The sequence below is a fragment of the Protomyctophum bolini genome, assembly GCF_963924005.1.
Source record: "Protomyctophum bolini genome assembly, chromosome: 3".
Classification (NCBI taxonomy): Eukaryota; Metazoa; Chordata; class Actinopteri; order Myctophiformes; family Myctophidae; genus Protomyctophum; species Protomyctophum bolini.
Window position 1 is genome coordinate 7,098,371 of NC_137864.1, and position 16,400 is coordinate 7,114,770.

The window sequence follows — 16,400 nt, forward strand, 5'->3', positions numbered from 1 at the left end:
GCCACGCAGCCTGAATATTTTGAGCACCCTTGTATGCATGTTAGGGGTTCTCCCCTATAGTCCAACTCCTATACCCTACCACAGACAGAGCTATAGCCTTTCTCAGATTGGCATACCAACACACACAGGGTCCTTCATGGGGCCCGGCCGCCCGGGGGTTCTAAAGGCAAGTTTAACCACTTAAACTCTATAGGCTATATATACGTTGGCTATTTGATACAAGCTGATACAAGCTCATCGCAATGCCAATTGTTGTGAGCTCGTTTTTCTTCTTCTTCTTTTTTTTTTAGCTTTTATATGTTTTATGTACACCGAACTTTACTTACCGCACTGGACATAGACATACTATACGGTATTATGTTTAAATATGTATAGATAATGTCATGTGTTAGTTTTTTGTTAGTTCTCTCCCTCTCTTCCCCTTGCCCCTCCATTCTTCTTCTTCTTCTTCTAATCTCTTCTCTTATATGAAAACAACAAAAACAACGGAGCCTGCACAAAACCTCCTAAATCCACCTAAATGTGACGTGACTGACAATAAAGTTGATTCTGATTCTGATCAGCTATTTTAAAAATATATATATATAATATTTTAACAACACAAATCTTGTAGGCCTGTGCATATCTTCAGATGGGGATGTGTGCAGTGCGGTCAAATACCGTACATTAATTTGGACAATTAGCCTACTGTTCTAGACTGAGTGTAGAGCCTCGTCATAATTCTCACTCTACAGCCATCAGCCATCAGCCACACATTGGACCATAGGTCACCATATATACCGGATCACATGAAGTCTACTTGAGAGTGAGAACATGTTTGTGTGCTCCCAGGAGCGGAGGAGCCTGTATAGGTTTCATCTCCGATCCTGAGTCCTCCATCTTGGTGTCGTCCAGTTAACAGTTTTTGTATTGAGTTGTACTTGAAATGTACTGTGATTATGCAAACTGTCAATCAATCAATCAATCAATCAATCAATCAATCAATCAATCAATCAATCAATCAATCAATCAATCAATCAATCAATCAATCAATCAATCAAAAGAATCTTCCCCTATGGTGAATGGATCTCGGGTAGCCTACTATACATTGCTGTAAGTAACACCACAGGTTCTCCTCCAGGGGCAATTGCCAACAGATCAATGATGAGTGCATCTCAAAATCAATACACTATCTATGTGACATGTTAGATATTCTGTAACAAACCACATGACATGACACGTTTATTTACCACTTTAAGTCGACCCGGCAAAAATAAAAGTTTGAAAGGGCCGGGCACATGTAACGGTGCAGCACTGCCACCTAGTGGACAAACCTGTGTGCCAGTGTGTTTGTGTGTGTGTGTGTGTGTGTGTGTGTGTGTGTGTGTGTGTGCGTGTGTGTGTGTGTGTGTGTGTGTGTGTGTGTGTGTGTGTGTGTGTGTGCGTGTGTGTGTGTGTGTGTGCGTGTGTGTGTGTGTGTGTGTGTGTGTGTGTGTGTGTGCGTGTGTGTGCGCGCGTGCGCGTGATGTGCTATTTTCAAAGGACCTTTATACATTTGAAAACATGTGGAGACATTTTGCATAATGTAGGCCTACTCAATTCGTATTTCTATGCAATATTGATAGCCTACTTGTCAAACTCAATCAAATCATTAAAGACACTACAGTACAGCTATATATACTGTGTGATGCCTGCCTGTCAGAGGGGGCCACACAATCACACAATCACACACAACAGACGTTTTACAACATTGCGAGTTTGTGCCGGTTTGTGCTCGTGCTGCTGCTGATAGTGTTTGAACCAAAAACAAGACCAAAGCTGGTGTCATGTTTCACTTCAAGCACAATTCTCACATTACATATATAAACCAGCAACCCACCAATAATCCGGTGACAATAAAAAGTAAGTAAAGTCAATGGTAAAAGTACTCATATTTTGTACTTAAGTAAAAGTAACAATACGACAATGTAGAAATACTCTGTACTGTAAAAGTAGCCTACTAAAATATAGTTGAGGAAAAGCACAAAAGTATTGGTTTAAAATATACTTAAGTAAAAGGAAAAGTGCTCATTATGCATGCTTTATGCACAATGTCCCATTTCACCAGTACTTTAAGTACAATTAGTTGCTTTTACAAATTACAATACATTTCAATTGGGACGATGCTTGCTTGCAGGTTATTCCAATTTCCAATTCCCCATCATCCCACCCTGGCCCTTTAAGAGAGCGTGAGACTCGACTCGTCGTTACAATGTTGCCTTCAACTCAACAGCGCAGAGAGATCAACCCAAAAATACCGGTACAGGTTGGAGTCATAGAGTTATTATACACTCTAAGGTTGGAGTAGAGAGAAGTCGTATGGGATGTCCTTGTGGGCTCGCTGACTTTTAAAGGAGACTGCCCTGTCCTGTGCAGCTTGTGCTGTTGTTGAGTTGACTTGACTACAACAGCTAGCAGTCCAACTTTGGAATGCCGGATGGTCGAATAAACAGATGAAGTTCACCAGAGATATCTGTCGTCTGTTGGGCATAGGTGGCGGTAAGTGGAGCAAAAGCTGTCACTCGTTTTGGTGCTTACAACTTTTAGGCTGCAACTCATATTTCTTTCGCAAACGATATGCAATAGGCTATGCAATGACTGACACTGACACAGGAGTTTAAAACAGCTGCGGATCGTTTATTATCAGTGATTATGATGAATAGCTTAAGAATGCGGTTGTGATCTGGTGTGAGCGCTTTTTATTCCTTTCCAACCATTGACTCTGCATTTGCTTGATATATCAGTTTCAGAGAAAACCTGTAGTTGAACACAGTTACCGCGGCCGCAGCTGAGCTCTATATAGAGACACGCAGCGGCATATGTCAACAGTTGCATAATTGTGTCCAGACATTGCTGAGAGTGGAGAGAAGAGAGAAGTGCACTGTTGCAAACATCCGCGGGCTACTTTGCTTTAATTTCTTTGGGGGAAAATAGCAGTGCCAGTTAGCACTCGACTTTGCATTGATTATGTCATTATTACAGTGTTACAAATATATCATAATATTATGCAAATCAGTTCCCCAGTAGTATATGTTAATTAATTAGTTCCACTTTACATAAACCAAAAGTGTGTTGGGTGTTGTTGGAGTAATTTAGGGCCGGATTTACAGTGGTAGTATAGGTCCCTGGGCAGCTGGGGTAGTCAGGGCCCCCCTTGGGCGTGCGATTAGAAAAAGAAAAAAAAGGGCATTTTGGTTAAATTCTTGTGCCATTTTGGGGGTAACCAGCCCCCCCAAAAGAGAGAGAGGCATGCAGACAGACAGAAAGACAGACAGACAGACAGACAGACAGACAGACTAGTCGCTGTCCATGGTGGGTTTCCGCAGCTACCCCACAACACAGCAGCCACTGAGTGCAGACAGCAGAGCAGAAGCTCTCAATGTTTTATTTTATATATTTTTTTGCCTGTTCCCCCCCTCCCCTCGGGATCCAACACTATGGAATGCACTTCCCCAGCCATTACAATCAGAACTGCAACCTCACTCCCAATCTTCCGCAGTAGTCTGAAAACCCACCTTTTCAGACTCCATCATGGCCTGTAGCACTTACCCTACCCACTTTTTGTAGACTTAGATAGCATTTGATACAGACTTATAGCATGTAATGTAGACAGCACTAGAATTGCATTGTATGTAGCCATAGCACTTTATAGTATGTTTTAGCGTAGTATAGCATATATATGTATACCGGCAGTTTATATAGTTTCATTATATAGATATTCCACTGTTACGTTCTTAGCTTACGCATGTTTCATGATAACTATGTATACGTATGTGATGTATTGCCATGCTTTTTGTTCTTGCTTAATGTAAATCGCTTTGGATTAAGAGCGTCTGCTAAATTCCTAAATTGTAAATTGTAAAATTGATGCAGTCCACTCTAGCCCAGCGGTATAAATCCGGGCCTGTGTCACCACCACCACCACCACCACCACCACCACCACAGAGGCCGAGTGTGTTTCGACTGCATGGTGCCTCTCCTCAGGCAGAACAACACAAGTTGGCCTGGGGGGTTGTGTTGTGTGTCCTTCCCTTGTTTCTGCACTATAGCGCCGCCTACAGGTTGGCCAGGGGTGTGGTTGTGATGGACATTTTAGTCAAAATTGCCATGATGTATTTATGAACCCTTTTAACACTTGCTTATGTTGTTGACACATTCTTCAGACATGCATGGGGGCGAGAGGTGACCTCATGTGAGCTGTGCCATTCCAATGGAAGCATGGCCATTTGGTGCACCCAGTGATCCCAACATGATCCCAGTTTGACCTAGAAGAAGAAATCACTCGCATGTTTTCATGTATGTTTTTCTGCGTGTGCATGCATATAGTGCAGGGGATGGCGCAAGTCAGTTTGGCTTCGGGACTGTGTTTTTCTAAGTCAGGGGTCTTCAACCCCTAGGGGGTCCTCAGAGTTACTACAGTGGGACTGTCAAATCTGTGTGTGATATAGGATAACTTTTCTACAGTTACCATACTTGGACCCTATAGCTTCCCTATTCTGAGGGGAACGTTAGCCAAATATAGCTCTGCAAGGCATTGTCAGCTAGTAGATTGGCTATTTTCGACAAAGAGGTTTGGTGTAGACTAGAAGGAAAAAGGGCAGGGTACAGAGTGAAAGGTCAAGTATTGACGGCTTAAGTGGTTAAATGTTTTAAAATACACAGTAACATCGCACACATCAACACTGATGACTGTAATGCCAAACACGTCTTTGAAACTATACGAAATCTATAGAAAATGTTTAATCTTTAATACATAGGCCTATGTAGTGAGGGTCCCTGCTTCATCTGTCTCTCATTTATAGGTTGTCCTTGGCCTAAAGAACTTTGTTTGAAGACATAATAATTGGCTAATTTAAGAACTGGAACTTTTTGACAGACTGTACTTACAATACAATACAATAATAAATATATATTCATTTCTATTACTATAAAAGTAAAGAAAACTGCACCTACTGACTGCAGTCAACGGCCTATGCTCTATGAAAAGGAGAGATTGGCATGAGTTATCAAATTCTACATTGTGAGCATAGAAATACTTTAGTAGTAATAATTTAGTTTCAGGCCACAACATGCTTGAACGTTGCACTAAGTAGGACATTTAGATAATTCAAAAGTGAAAAAACAAACAAAACAAACACCTGGAGAGAGACAGACAGTCTCCCTTTGGAACAGAGATAAACAGGTTTCATAGAGTAGGAGCTCAAGGTCTTAGATAGCGAGAGAACACCTGCCTGTCTTCCACCCCTATACACTCTCTGAGTTACAGAGCTTTAAAGGTCCATTTAGTTGCAAACTGTCACTAATTTAGCTGGGGGGACCCCCTAGAAGTCTGTCAAGGACCTCTTTGAGAAATCACTACTATAGTGTCTCTGTCAGGTGAAAACCTCATAATTATGTCCATAAAAAACTGTTACTTTTCAGGATTCAAATTAAAAAAGCAGATCGACAAGCATGTAGCATATCTACAACATGTGGTTATTTCCAGTATTAATGTTTAGTTTTAGTTTTTTTAAATACCATTAAGACGCCTGAGGGCATTAATTCGCCTGGGTGACGGCAGACTGCTGGGCGAGCACTGGCACTTTGGCATGGGGGGTCAGATCAACATATGGAATGGCCATAGATGGAGCGTGTCACAAGGCGTGACCATATATGGAGGCGTGACGTGACACACGGAAATGCAGGTTTTCATAGTAACAGCGACCTACAGTCGCAATTAAATATGTCAGTCATTTCTTTGGTAGCCTATAAATTAAGTTATTTATTTGTTATATATATACCCTGTGCAACTTAAAAGCCTAAAAGCCAAAACATTCATTATGTTCCAGTGTTCAACTACAAAAACACAATGAAATATTGCAATATCGCAATATTCGTGTGACAATTAATTGTCTGTAAAATTTCATACTCGTGACAGCCCTATAGCAGCAAGCCGCAAGCGTCTGTGTGTATGAGAGACAGAGGTGTGTGTGTGTGTGTGTGTGTGTGTGTGTGTGTGTGTGTCTCTGAGGATTTTACTGAGTGTTTATTTCTGCAGGTGTGCGCTGTCTCACCATTATGCAGTGTGAAAGAAGGGCAAGACGATAATTAGCGTGAATTGAAAGCTGTTATTATCATCATTTTAGTTTCCTGTCCCTTGAACTGATTCAATTAGAGACTAGACTAGATAGATTAAAAGGACAAGAAGAGAAAGAAAGGAGTGTGTGTGTGTGTGTGTGTGTGTGTGTGTGTGTGTGTGTGTGTGTGTGTGGTGTGTGTGTGTGTGTGTGTGTGTGTGTGTGTGTGTGTGTGTGTGTGTGTGTGTGTGTGTGTGTGTGTGTGTGTGTGTGTGTGTGTGTGTGTGTGTGTGACTGCGTGCGTGCGTGCGTGCGTGCGTGAGTGTGTGTGCCGTAGGGAAGTAGCTATGGTGGTGGGAAGATGCATTCCTCACTAAGGGTTTAATGTGTCGATACTTTATAAATGCCGTGTCACAATCACAGCTTGCGGAACTAAACGTAAGACTCACTGCTTGAGTTTAAGTAATAATAATTTCCACAGATTGTATCTATAAACGTAGACTGGTAACTATGAACATACGGCAGTGGTTTTCAACCAGTGGTCCGGGGACCACCAGTGGGCCTTGAGGGGGTTCCAGGTGGTCCCCAGCTAATAGATGGAGAGTTGCTAACCAAATGGGCCCTTATGATCTTTAACTCTTGAGTGTAAAATGAAACCAAATGGACCCGTTTCATTTTATGTTCTCAAGAGTTACATTATTGTTACACATCTGCATTGCTTAATTAAAGGGATATTTCACTTTAAAAAAAGCTTTTGGTCATTTCATCGTTTACTCAGTCTTACAGTATGTGAACACCCAGACAGTTTTTAAGTTACAGCACTTTGAGATTCCGTGGAATGTAAAGTGCATTATAAATAAAACGTATTATTATTATTATCAAAAACACTACGTCCTTTTTTCTGATGATTGATTTTGTCCTTCTAATACGTGAGGGGCCGTGGTTTTTCATTTACTGTTTTCATTTATTTTTAAATATTGTTTTTGAAAAATAATGAGGAGGAAGGAGAAGCTGCTGCAGGACCAAAGAGACTAAATAGTCCAAACAATATTTAAAAAGAAATAAAATTAAATTAAAAAGTAAATCAAAAACCCAGGGCCCCCTCACGTATTAGAAGGACAATATCAGTCACCAGAAAAAAGGAGGAGTGGGGCAACAAAATGAATATCAAATATCTAAATACTGAAACAAGTAACTTAAAACCGGTCTGGGTGTTCACATTTTTAAAGTGAAATATCCCTTTAAGTTAATTTACAAGAAGTCTACACAATTCAACGTTTGCCTGTTGTCTCTCCTAATGGTGCCAACATCAATACAGAATGGTATTGAGGACAAGATCTTGTCCAACGACAACAACATATTCATTAGTTTTGGATCTGAGAGGCTACATCTCATCAAAATGGTGGTCTGTGTGGCTCAAATACCCAATAAATAATGGGCCTTGATATGAACAGGGTTGAAAACCACTGACAAGACATACGGTCAGATGTTCCCAAACCTTTTAATGTCAAGGATCCCCTAGTTTGATGTGCATTATTAGGCTGTGGGCCAGCCATCATAACTCTCAGAATTACAGGCCATTAAGGGTCCATTAAATGACCCTTAATGGCCTTGATCAAATGGGACAAATGGACTCCATTTGATTCCTAACAATCAACATTTTGGTTGGTGGGATCTCACTTTGGGAACAACTGGTTTAGGTAATATATCCATATAGTTGCAGGAGGTGCTGATATCCATTTGCGCTATTTATCACAGTATATTTGCATATTGTCTCTGTCTCTGTCCAAAACTGTTGCTTTCCAGCTGATTCAAATTCCAAACTATAGCAAACACGATACGAACATACGATACGATTCTCTACAGGAGTTTTGTTGATTGTGTACATGTTTATTTTGTGTGTTTTGAAAGAGGTCAAATGAGGTGTAATAGAGTGAGACGTAGCCTTTGAATCTTCCTCTTATTGTTGTACTGTATATAGGTACAGTACAGAACAAAGGCCTTGTGCTGGAAAATCCAATAACTGTCTCATGAATAGTTCAGTGTGTGTGTGTGTGTGTGTGTGTGTGTGTGTGTGTGTGTGTGTTTGCGTGCAGCCGTGCACACAATATAAAGTTGGAGATCGTGAGGGAATGTGGGAGAACGATTGGATGCCATATTTCCCAGCTTGAGTCTGTCTCTCTTTTCCTTCTCCTCTCCCGCCCACATGTTAATTGTTTGTATTTTTCCTTTTATTTTCTTGTTTTCCACATTTCTTTTTATCAGTGCTGTGAACGCACACAGCTTCTCCCATGGCCTTGGGAATCCGATACAGCACGTCGGGGACATTCCGTGTCACACAGTAAAACGCAATCTGTTTCTCATTGCGTTGCATTGTAGTCTTCTGTAGCAACACGTGAAGAATATATACAGTACACATGCTGTCAAATGAACCACAGATAGCCCAATGTCCTTCATCATCGTATGATGAATAGCGAGTATATCCGTGAGCTTGTTTATATATCGTTGGATTTGTCGGTGTTCGGGCATAAACCATCTTATCTCCATGTTCTAACTTTCTGTGTTTTGTCGTAAGTTAACGCCCCTTACTTGATCATACTACAACCTCACACAAAAGTAGCAAATGTAGCAGATCCACAAACTCCACAGGCAGATTAGCACATTAGATCGACAGATTAGCACTTCGTTGCTTTTGGGCCTTGTTTAAGTAGTTTAATGGCTCCTATATTTTTGTGTGACACTCTCTTGTATGATGAAGTAGTATTTATTTATTTATTATTATTTATCTCTTATCATATCTCCATAGCTGTTTCTTGCCCGACAGCGACTGTAATTTCCAAAGCAAGTTATTACTCTATACTGTTCTTCCTGGTCTGTTGGTTGGTTCAGAAACCAGATTGTCTGGAGGAAGTGGCTGTTCTGCCCGTGGCCCTTATGGCTGCAGAGCCATGCACTGTGCCAAGATGCAGGCCCCTCTGCCTGCCCTGTCTGCCTTTCTTTGAGATTCTGTGTCACGTGACATCCACCCGCCCTGACATCTGTGACACATGGCAGACGCCGAGCAGTCAGTCATTTATTATTACACACACACTGACAACAACACAAACCCTTGGCTGCACCACATGGCTTTTTTTTTACCACCTACTGTTCATTTTGCCAGCACATTTTGGATTTAGTTTTTTTTTAGTCATAGTCTTTTGAATAAATATATTCCATTTACGTTATGTTTTGTCATCTGAAATGTTTCAGATTTGGTCTAGTTTTAGTCGACTAAATATCTTAAGATTTTAGTTTACTAATGTATTTTGACAGACCTTGATGGCCAGTGGCCACACATAAGAACTGATTGTACACGTGGTTGCACTCTGAACATTCTACAAGCTCACAATGCTGTGAAGCGCAACCAAACATGAAATGTCTTTTAGTAATTAGTTCCACAGCTCTCTTATCCTGTCCCTCCCTATAACATTTAGTCTTAGTTTTAGTCATCATAGCTTAGTTTTTATTTGTCATGGAAGAAAGGTAGTCAACATTTTTTTCACCATAGCTTTAGTCTATGAAATTAACACTGCTTAACCACATGGGGCATCAATCTCTGAGGTGAGTTATTATAATAATAAATCCTCGTCAGGATTCGGGAACTGTCATTTCACATGACATGATTCTCTCACCACAGGCACATACTCATGTTGATTGACGAGAGTCTGAATGGGCAGCTCGTTTCATGGCTTTTGAGGTGAGGGACAGGCATGAGCATATTTGGACACAGACACATGGGCACCCACGCACGCACGCACACACACGCACGCACGCACACACGCACAGAAACAGACGCACAAAAAAAGATTCCACTTGTATAGCACTTCTCCTCTCTGAAGAAGCATGTCTCAAACTATTTACAGTAAAAAAAACACTGCACGCTCGACGGGCCTTCTGCTCCCTCCCTCCCTCCCTGCCTCCGTCTGTTTCGGAGCTCTATATGCTCCACTGTGAGGGGAGGCGTTGTTGTGGCCTTAATGCCGAGCAGATCCCCTTTCCACTCATTCCAGAACTCTGTCAGAAGAGTCTATTTTCGAAACCGTGGCTCCCTCTCTCCTCCACTGTAGCTTTTCTCATCTGTCTGACATCCTCCTGCATTCCAGGGGGGAAAAAATCGAGGCCTTCGAGCCGTTTTTCGGCTGATCCTCCCCGTTATCCATGGCGAGTGGCCACGCCACGATCACTGAAACGCTCTCATAGGGAGCTGTGTGACTTAACGCAAGCAACCCAACACTCTCCCCACACGTAGGCCTGCATATCATTGCTATCAGGCAGAAAGCTCTTATCTCCATATTCACATTTTTTTGTGTTTTTTTTTTTCCCGTAAATGAATGCCCTACTACTTGATCATACTACAGCGTCAAACAAAAGCATCAAAAGTAGCAGATCCGGCCCCGGGCGACTGGTGTATAGCGGTCTGGGGGACCTATAGGCTACAATATAGCCTTAACCCATTCTGACCTGAGATCAGATTCATACGAGGTTTCCACTGGACACACACTGTTCTGATTAACCCATTCTGACCTGAGATCAGATTCTAAAAAATGTCAGTCGTTCTTTGATTTTTCAAAAATAGCAGACCTACAAGCTCGTAGCGCGCCACTCGGTGGCGCGCTATGAGCTTGTAGATCTGCTATTTTTCAATAGCTAAAGCATAACATGATGCCAACACCAAAATGGGTGCCCGGTCAGAATGGGTTAAAGCGCTTCGTAGGTTAGAGTCCAGAAAGATCCACAAGCTCGAAACATGGCTCAAAATGCGGCTGGAAATGCGGCGCGAATCGACACGTTTTGAGCGTTTTGTAGATCTGCTATACTTTTGAATTTGAATTCTGAAAAGTAACAGTTTTGGACATCGGCGTCCACCTGACGGAGACGATTTGACAATGATTGATAATCAGATTCTAAAGCATTTCCAAACCTTTCCCACTTGACAATCTGGAAAGTGGAAAGAAAGAAAGAAAGAAAGAAAGAAAGAAAGACAATTTATTTGGACAATGCACATGCAGGCAGAATTATTTTCGAGATGCGTGCGTGCGTGCGTGCGTGCGTGTGTGTGCGTGCGTGTGAAATGGACCTCTGTTGTACAGATATCCTATCAGGCTGTTTGTACAGACGCTAGCAGGGAACACACACCTGTTTAAGGCTCCGCTGCTATACTTAGCTGCACGCCGGTGTTGCACAGTGCACACCCAAAATAGTAATACCCAGCTCACAACAACAAGCCATGCACGCACGCACGCACGCACACCTCTAAATGAATGAGTGGACCGTGCTGTAATGTACCTCACACACTACATCAAAACACACTACTTTTGTAAACTCAACCAAAGGTAAAATTCTTAAAATGTTAATGTCGCTATACATTTTATTTACCCATGTTTTAGTTTAGTTGTTATTACTGTATCATTTCTTGAGCAGCTCCAGTTACAGTATAATATGTACTCTTAGCTTAAGCTTAAGCTATCTAGCACACAAACACCCCAGGAAACATTAACAATTAACTGTATTAACGTCAGCTGCATTTACCCAGACTCTCTATTTTACCAGTGTTTGGCCCAGGGTTAAAGGTTAGGGTTTAGGTTAAGGTTAAGTTTAGGCATAGTTTTTGGTGAGGTTAAAGGTTAGCATCATGATTCATGGTGGACCTTATTTTTTAAAGGCAAGTACTCCAGGCTCCATGCAGTACAAATGTGACTGAGCAACGTTCGCTTGTAGGTGAGTTGACTCAAGTGAGTTGACTCGAGTACTGGGGTTGTCTGAGTGCTTACTGCAGTCCACCACTGCTTGTGTGTCAGTGTTACCTCATTGCTATTTATATTTGCTAAACACACCAACCCCCCCCCCCCCCCCCCCCCCCCCTACACACAGCCACTGAGCTCTGTCCATTACTGTTGCAGGATGCAGGATTGTGTGACATTGTGGGCTCCAGCCCACCCTAGCCCAACGGTAGATCTGTGTGTGTGTGTGTGTGTGTGTGTGTGTGTGTGTGTGTGTGTGTGTGTGTGTGTGTGTGTGTGTGTGTGTGTGTGTGTGTGTGTGTGTGTGTGTGTGTGTGTGTGTGTGTGTGTGTGTGTGTGTGTGTGTGAATAGCCTATAGGATCAAATTGCTTCGCTCCTTTACGTCTGCCATCCCTCTCACCTTTCTAAACTGTCTATCTGGGCACAGGGAAGGATTCAAACTACTCTTATCAAGCTTGTCAATCGGCTATTTTCAGCGAAAGCTTTCCTCCAGAAAACAGGAAAATACACTAGTATAGATCCCTGAGGGACTCCGGTCAACCATATAGGGTTTAAGTAATAAAGAAAAGATTCCTGTCATACCAGGGGCCTCCGCAATAATTGCGGTTCACAACCCAACATGTAGCAAGGCTAGTGGCGTGCTGTGTGGGAGCTAGTTCGCCTCCGTTCTCCTCGAGAAACGTTCAAATTATCACAATTACTCGGCGCTGATTAGTCTAAAGTCGTTGTTGAGTTGGACCTTGACCTGTAGGGAGTGTGCATACAACGTTTTACACATATCGGTGCAGTTATATTTAAATATGTGACTCGGCCTGTTATAGCTCCACCATGAGGCTGATTTGAAAAATGTTCAAGTGGCATTTCTTCCTCGGCCTAGTGGGTGGGAATGTGCGTGCAACATTTCATGGAAATGTGTTCATGATTCGCGGTATTTTGTTTGAAACTGAGCACTCTGAAAGACACGTTTAATTTAATGGCTATAGAGACTGTGTACCAATTTGCGTGAAGTTTGGACAAAATCTGTAGGTGTACTGGTGTTTTGAATAAAGCGGCCTCCTGGTGGCGCTATAACAGGCCCGTGTGAAAGGTTTGGGGCAGAGTGGCTGCGATCAAGCAAACGGTGCCAGAGATAGCTCCGTTCACAGACGGACACATGGACGGACGGACGGAAGGTGCAAAACATACTCTCCCCAAGCCGTCGGCCTGGTGGAGACAAAAAAAGAGGTAGCCTGTATCTTTATAGCTACAGGAGTAGAAAACCAGGTGCTTAAGAAAGCCAAGTCCATTTGTTCGGACAACTCCCATCCCCTCAGCTCTGAGTACAGGCTGCTTCCTTCCGGCCTTCGCCTAAAGGTTCCAGGGGCCAAAAGTATAACAGGTATAAATTCTCCTTCGTGCCTGTGTCTATCCAGGCCTTAAATGACGATAGGAGGAGGTAACTTTGTAACTTTGTCGCCGTTATGAATTTCCATTGCTACACTGAAACCTTGAACTGTTGTTTTTATTTTCTATGTGTACCATGTTCTCTTTACTGTGTTTTATGTGATTCATGTGTCTGCCTGTTATGCTTTGCTGTAAACCAAATCGCCCTTCGGGGACAAACAAATAAATGAACCTGAACCTGAACCAACGCAGCATTAAAGCCTGGGAATTAGCTTACTGTAAAATAAATAGGCTATATGTACAATTATTGTGTTGTGAAGCAAGGATATGACAAATAAATGTAAATATGAAATACAGGAATATAATGTAAATATGTAAATATATGTCAAATAAATACGTAGTATAAATGTAAATCAAATACCGCCCCTGAAGGCCTGGGGCCTTAATTGCTTCACAACACAGAACTATTCTGTTACAACATGCCTGACCCTTTTTTTGTTTTACAGCTGTACTGTACAGGTTTTGCATATTTGTTATGAATATGGACTTGAGGCTTGAAGTGACTTGAAGTGACAGCACGTCACTTCATGCCATGCTGCAAGCGTATATGTACATCTACTATTTCTGTCTCGAAAGTGTGCGAAACTACTGATTTGTAGAATCGACCTCCTGTCTTATTGGCTTGAACTATAATTTTCCATGTCGTTTTGTTTTCCCTTTGAGGACGTGGTGGGATAGATTGAGGCCGGAGCCGGCCCTTGGGAAGTGTGGTTACACAATGTGTGTTCTAGTCACTTACAAGTTACAACCAAGAAAAAAGGACAGCATTTTACATTTTACACAGTCCAACAAGTTCTTACGTGCAGGATTGTGTTTCTGTCAGCTTCTGTTCAGGAGTCTTCAGCTCTTCTCTCTTCAGCTAGTGTCTAATTGGGGTTATTTATTTTGCCAAATAACAGCCATTCTCGTTTTGAGCTTGTCGATCTGACGGCTACTTTTGATGCTTTTGAATTTTAATCCTGAATAGTAACAGTTTTGGAACATTTGAGGTTTCCCCCCCCGACAGAGACGATGTATATAATGTAGGTCTTTCTGTGTGCCAGCATGGACAGCTTCTAGTTAACTTCCCACTTCCACACAGAAACACCTACATGAAAACAAACCCATAATTTAAAAAAAATTGCCTTCAACTGAGTGTACCTCTCAAGTAAGAAAGTAAGTCAAAATGTCTGCTCTGAAACGGGTTGGTCCACGGCCCTTGGCTCAAAAAGATTCAAGACTTTATTGCCATGTCAACAGAGTTGATTGGAATTTGAAAGTTTGAGAACCACTGCTTTAGAAGGTACAGGTCTGACACATCATAAAGCATTGTTGACATCATGTGAAAGAGAGGGTGTGTTCGTAAGGTTTCACTATGGGTCATCATCCAAACAATAACTGACACAGGAATGGATTACATCTGCATGTCGGCATGGATAATAATATGTGACAGACACTGGGAGTCCACATACCCATTCACCCACCCATAGAAAAAATGCACCCACCCACACAATCACAACATCATTAGAGAGCAGCTTTCATTATACAGTCTATACTAGGCAGGAAGCCAGGAACCTCCAATCTCCTGAGAATGCCAGACTTGTGGTTGGAATTAGTACAGAGGCCTGAAGTTGGTTCAACCAAACAGGTGTAGCTCCAACACAGGTGACGTTGTCTGCCTTGCCTTGCCTTGCTTGACTACCACCAACTGAATCTGTCTGTTACTGGCAACCTTTTATACTCAGCTGCAGGCAATTAGTTTGGACTCCACCATGTCTTGTGTCTTGTCAAGGAGTAGAATAATGGATAATTCAAATTCATAAATAAACATGAAATAAATACAGACAGTTTAGAGACACTCACATCAATTATATTCAAATTGTTAATGAACTACAGGTACACAAGACTTCCTTCAAAATGACTGTACTATAATTATAAGCAATTGAATTACCCCCCCCCCCCTCTGCCATCTTAACTATGGTCCAGCCCCCAATTATGCTGGCATTCAACCAAACTTATCCATCACACTTTACTTAGATTGTGCATTATTTATATTCACCCATTCACACACATCATCATCATCATTTCTCGACCGCGGTCGAGGTCATAGATTTCACAATGCCACGCCAGACTTTCCGGTCCTTCATTGCCATCACCAGTTCCTGATTACTGATGCATGTGTCCCTAGCGATGACATCAGGGAACGACAGTTTTCTAATTTCTACCTCTGGTCTGCTTTGAGGCAGGATTCCATAGTAGAAGGGAAGATATAACCTCATGGTCAGCTCTGTAGCAGTGGCCGGCAAAACTGTGTTCTTCTGGATCGGACTAGTGAAGAAACACGGGGAAGGTTGCCGTATATTAGATTTGTCGATGGGTGGCTCTTCCAAGGCAGATTTTGCACTCTCATTAGAAGGCGGGTGTATAAGTGCCATCCACCCGTTTCTCAAATTTATTTTAAAGTGTCCATGTCTCGGAGCCATATGGGCTGTATTTTGCGTGTCTTAAGTACCAGGTCTTATTAGTTAACTTAAGACCTGGACCTGGTCAATGCTCTTTGGCCACTCAGAATAGCCAAATGGCATTGATCACGCCTCCAGGTCTTAAGTTAAGTAATAAGACCTGGTACTTAAGACACTCAAAATACAGCCCTATATAGAGAAAAATCGGCTCGACGGTCGTCCTAAATATTTTTACTTTGAACATCTTACTAAGCTTCACACACAGATGGTGGAGGAAGCAATGCAAGCCACCAACTTGCTCAAGGACACTTGAACTTCAACACGAACTCTGGGGGAGCCCGGAATCGAGCTGGGAGCCTTCCGGTTTCCAAGTGTGGCCGCTCTACCCCTGAGCCACTGCCGCCTCCCCCCCCCAGTATACACGGTATCAAAAGTGTCAGATCTACAAGCTCGCTCCGCGGCGTTAGAACTAAGTGACATCATCCATGGGGAATCCAATCTAATGGAAACTGGAGGCTTTCTATTCCTGGAACGTTAGCGGTGTTATAATGGACGCCATTGCTCTGGCGTTAATACAAATCTATTGTTTTAAAAACAAACAGAAAAACAATGATGTCACTGGCCACTGATGGTCATTGATCATACAGTATATAAATAAATT

At 42.2% G+C, this 16,400-nt stretch overlaps 1 protein-coding gene across 2 annotated transcripts in view; it reads left to right on the plus strand.

Moving 5' to 3' along the window:
• The first annotated feature begins 2,251 nt into the window (after window positions 1–2,251).
• LOC308312811 (uncharacterized protein) overlaps window positions 2,252–16,400 on the plus strand; it is a 34,673-nt gene continuing 20,524 nt past the window's right edge. For both annotated transcript variants that reach the window (XM_080759535.1, XM_080759536.1), the window contains exons 1-2: window positions 2,252–2,284; window positions 2,317–2,517. In XM_080759535.1, the coding sequence (XP_080615661.1) occupies window positions 2,472–2,517 (46 nt within the window). In that variant the 5' untranslated portion in view covers window positions 2,252–2,284; window positions 2,317–2,471. The remainder of the gene's footprint in view (window positions 2,285–2,316; window positions 2,518–16,400) is intronic.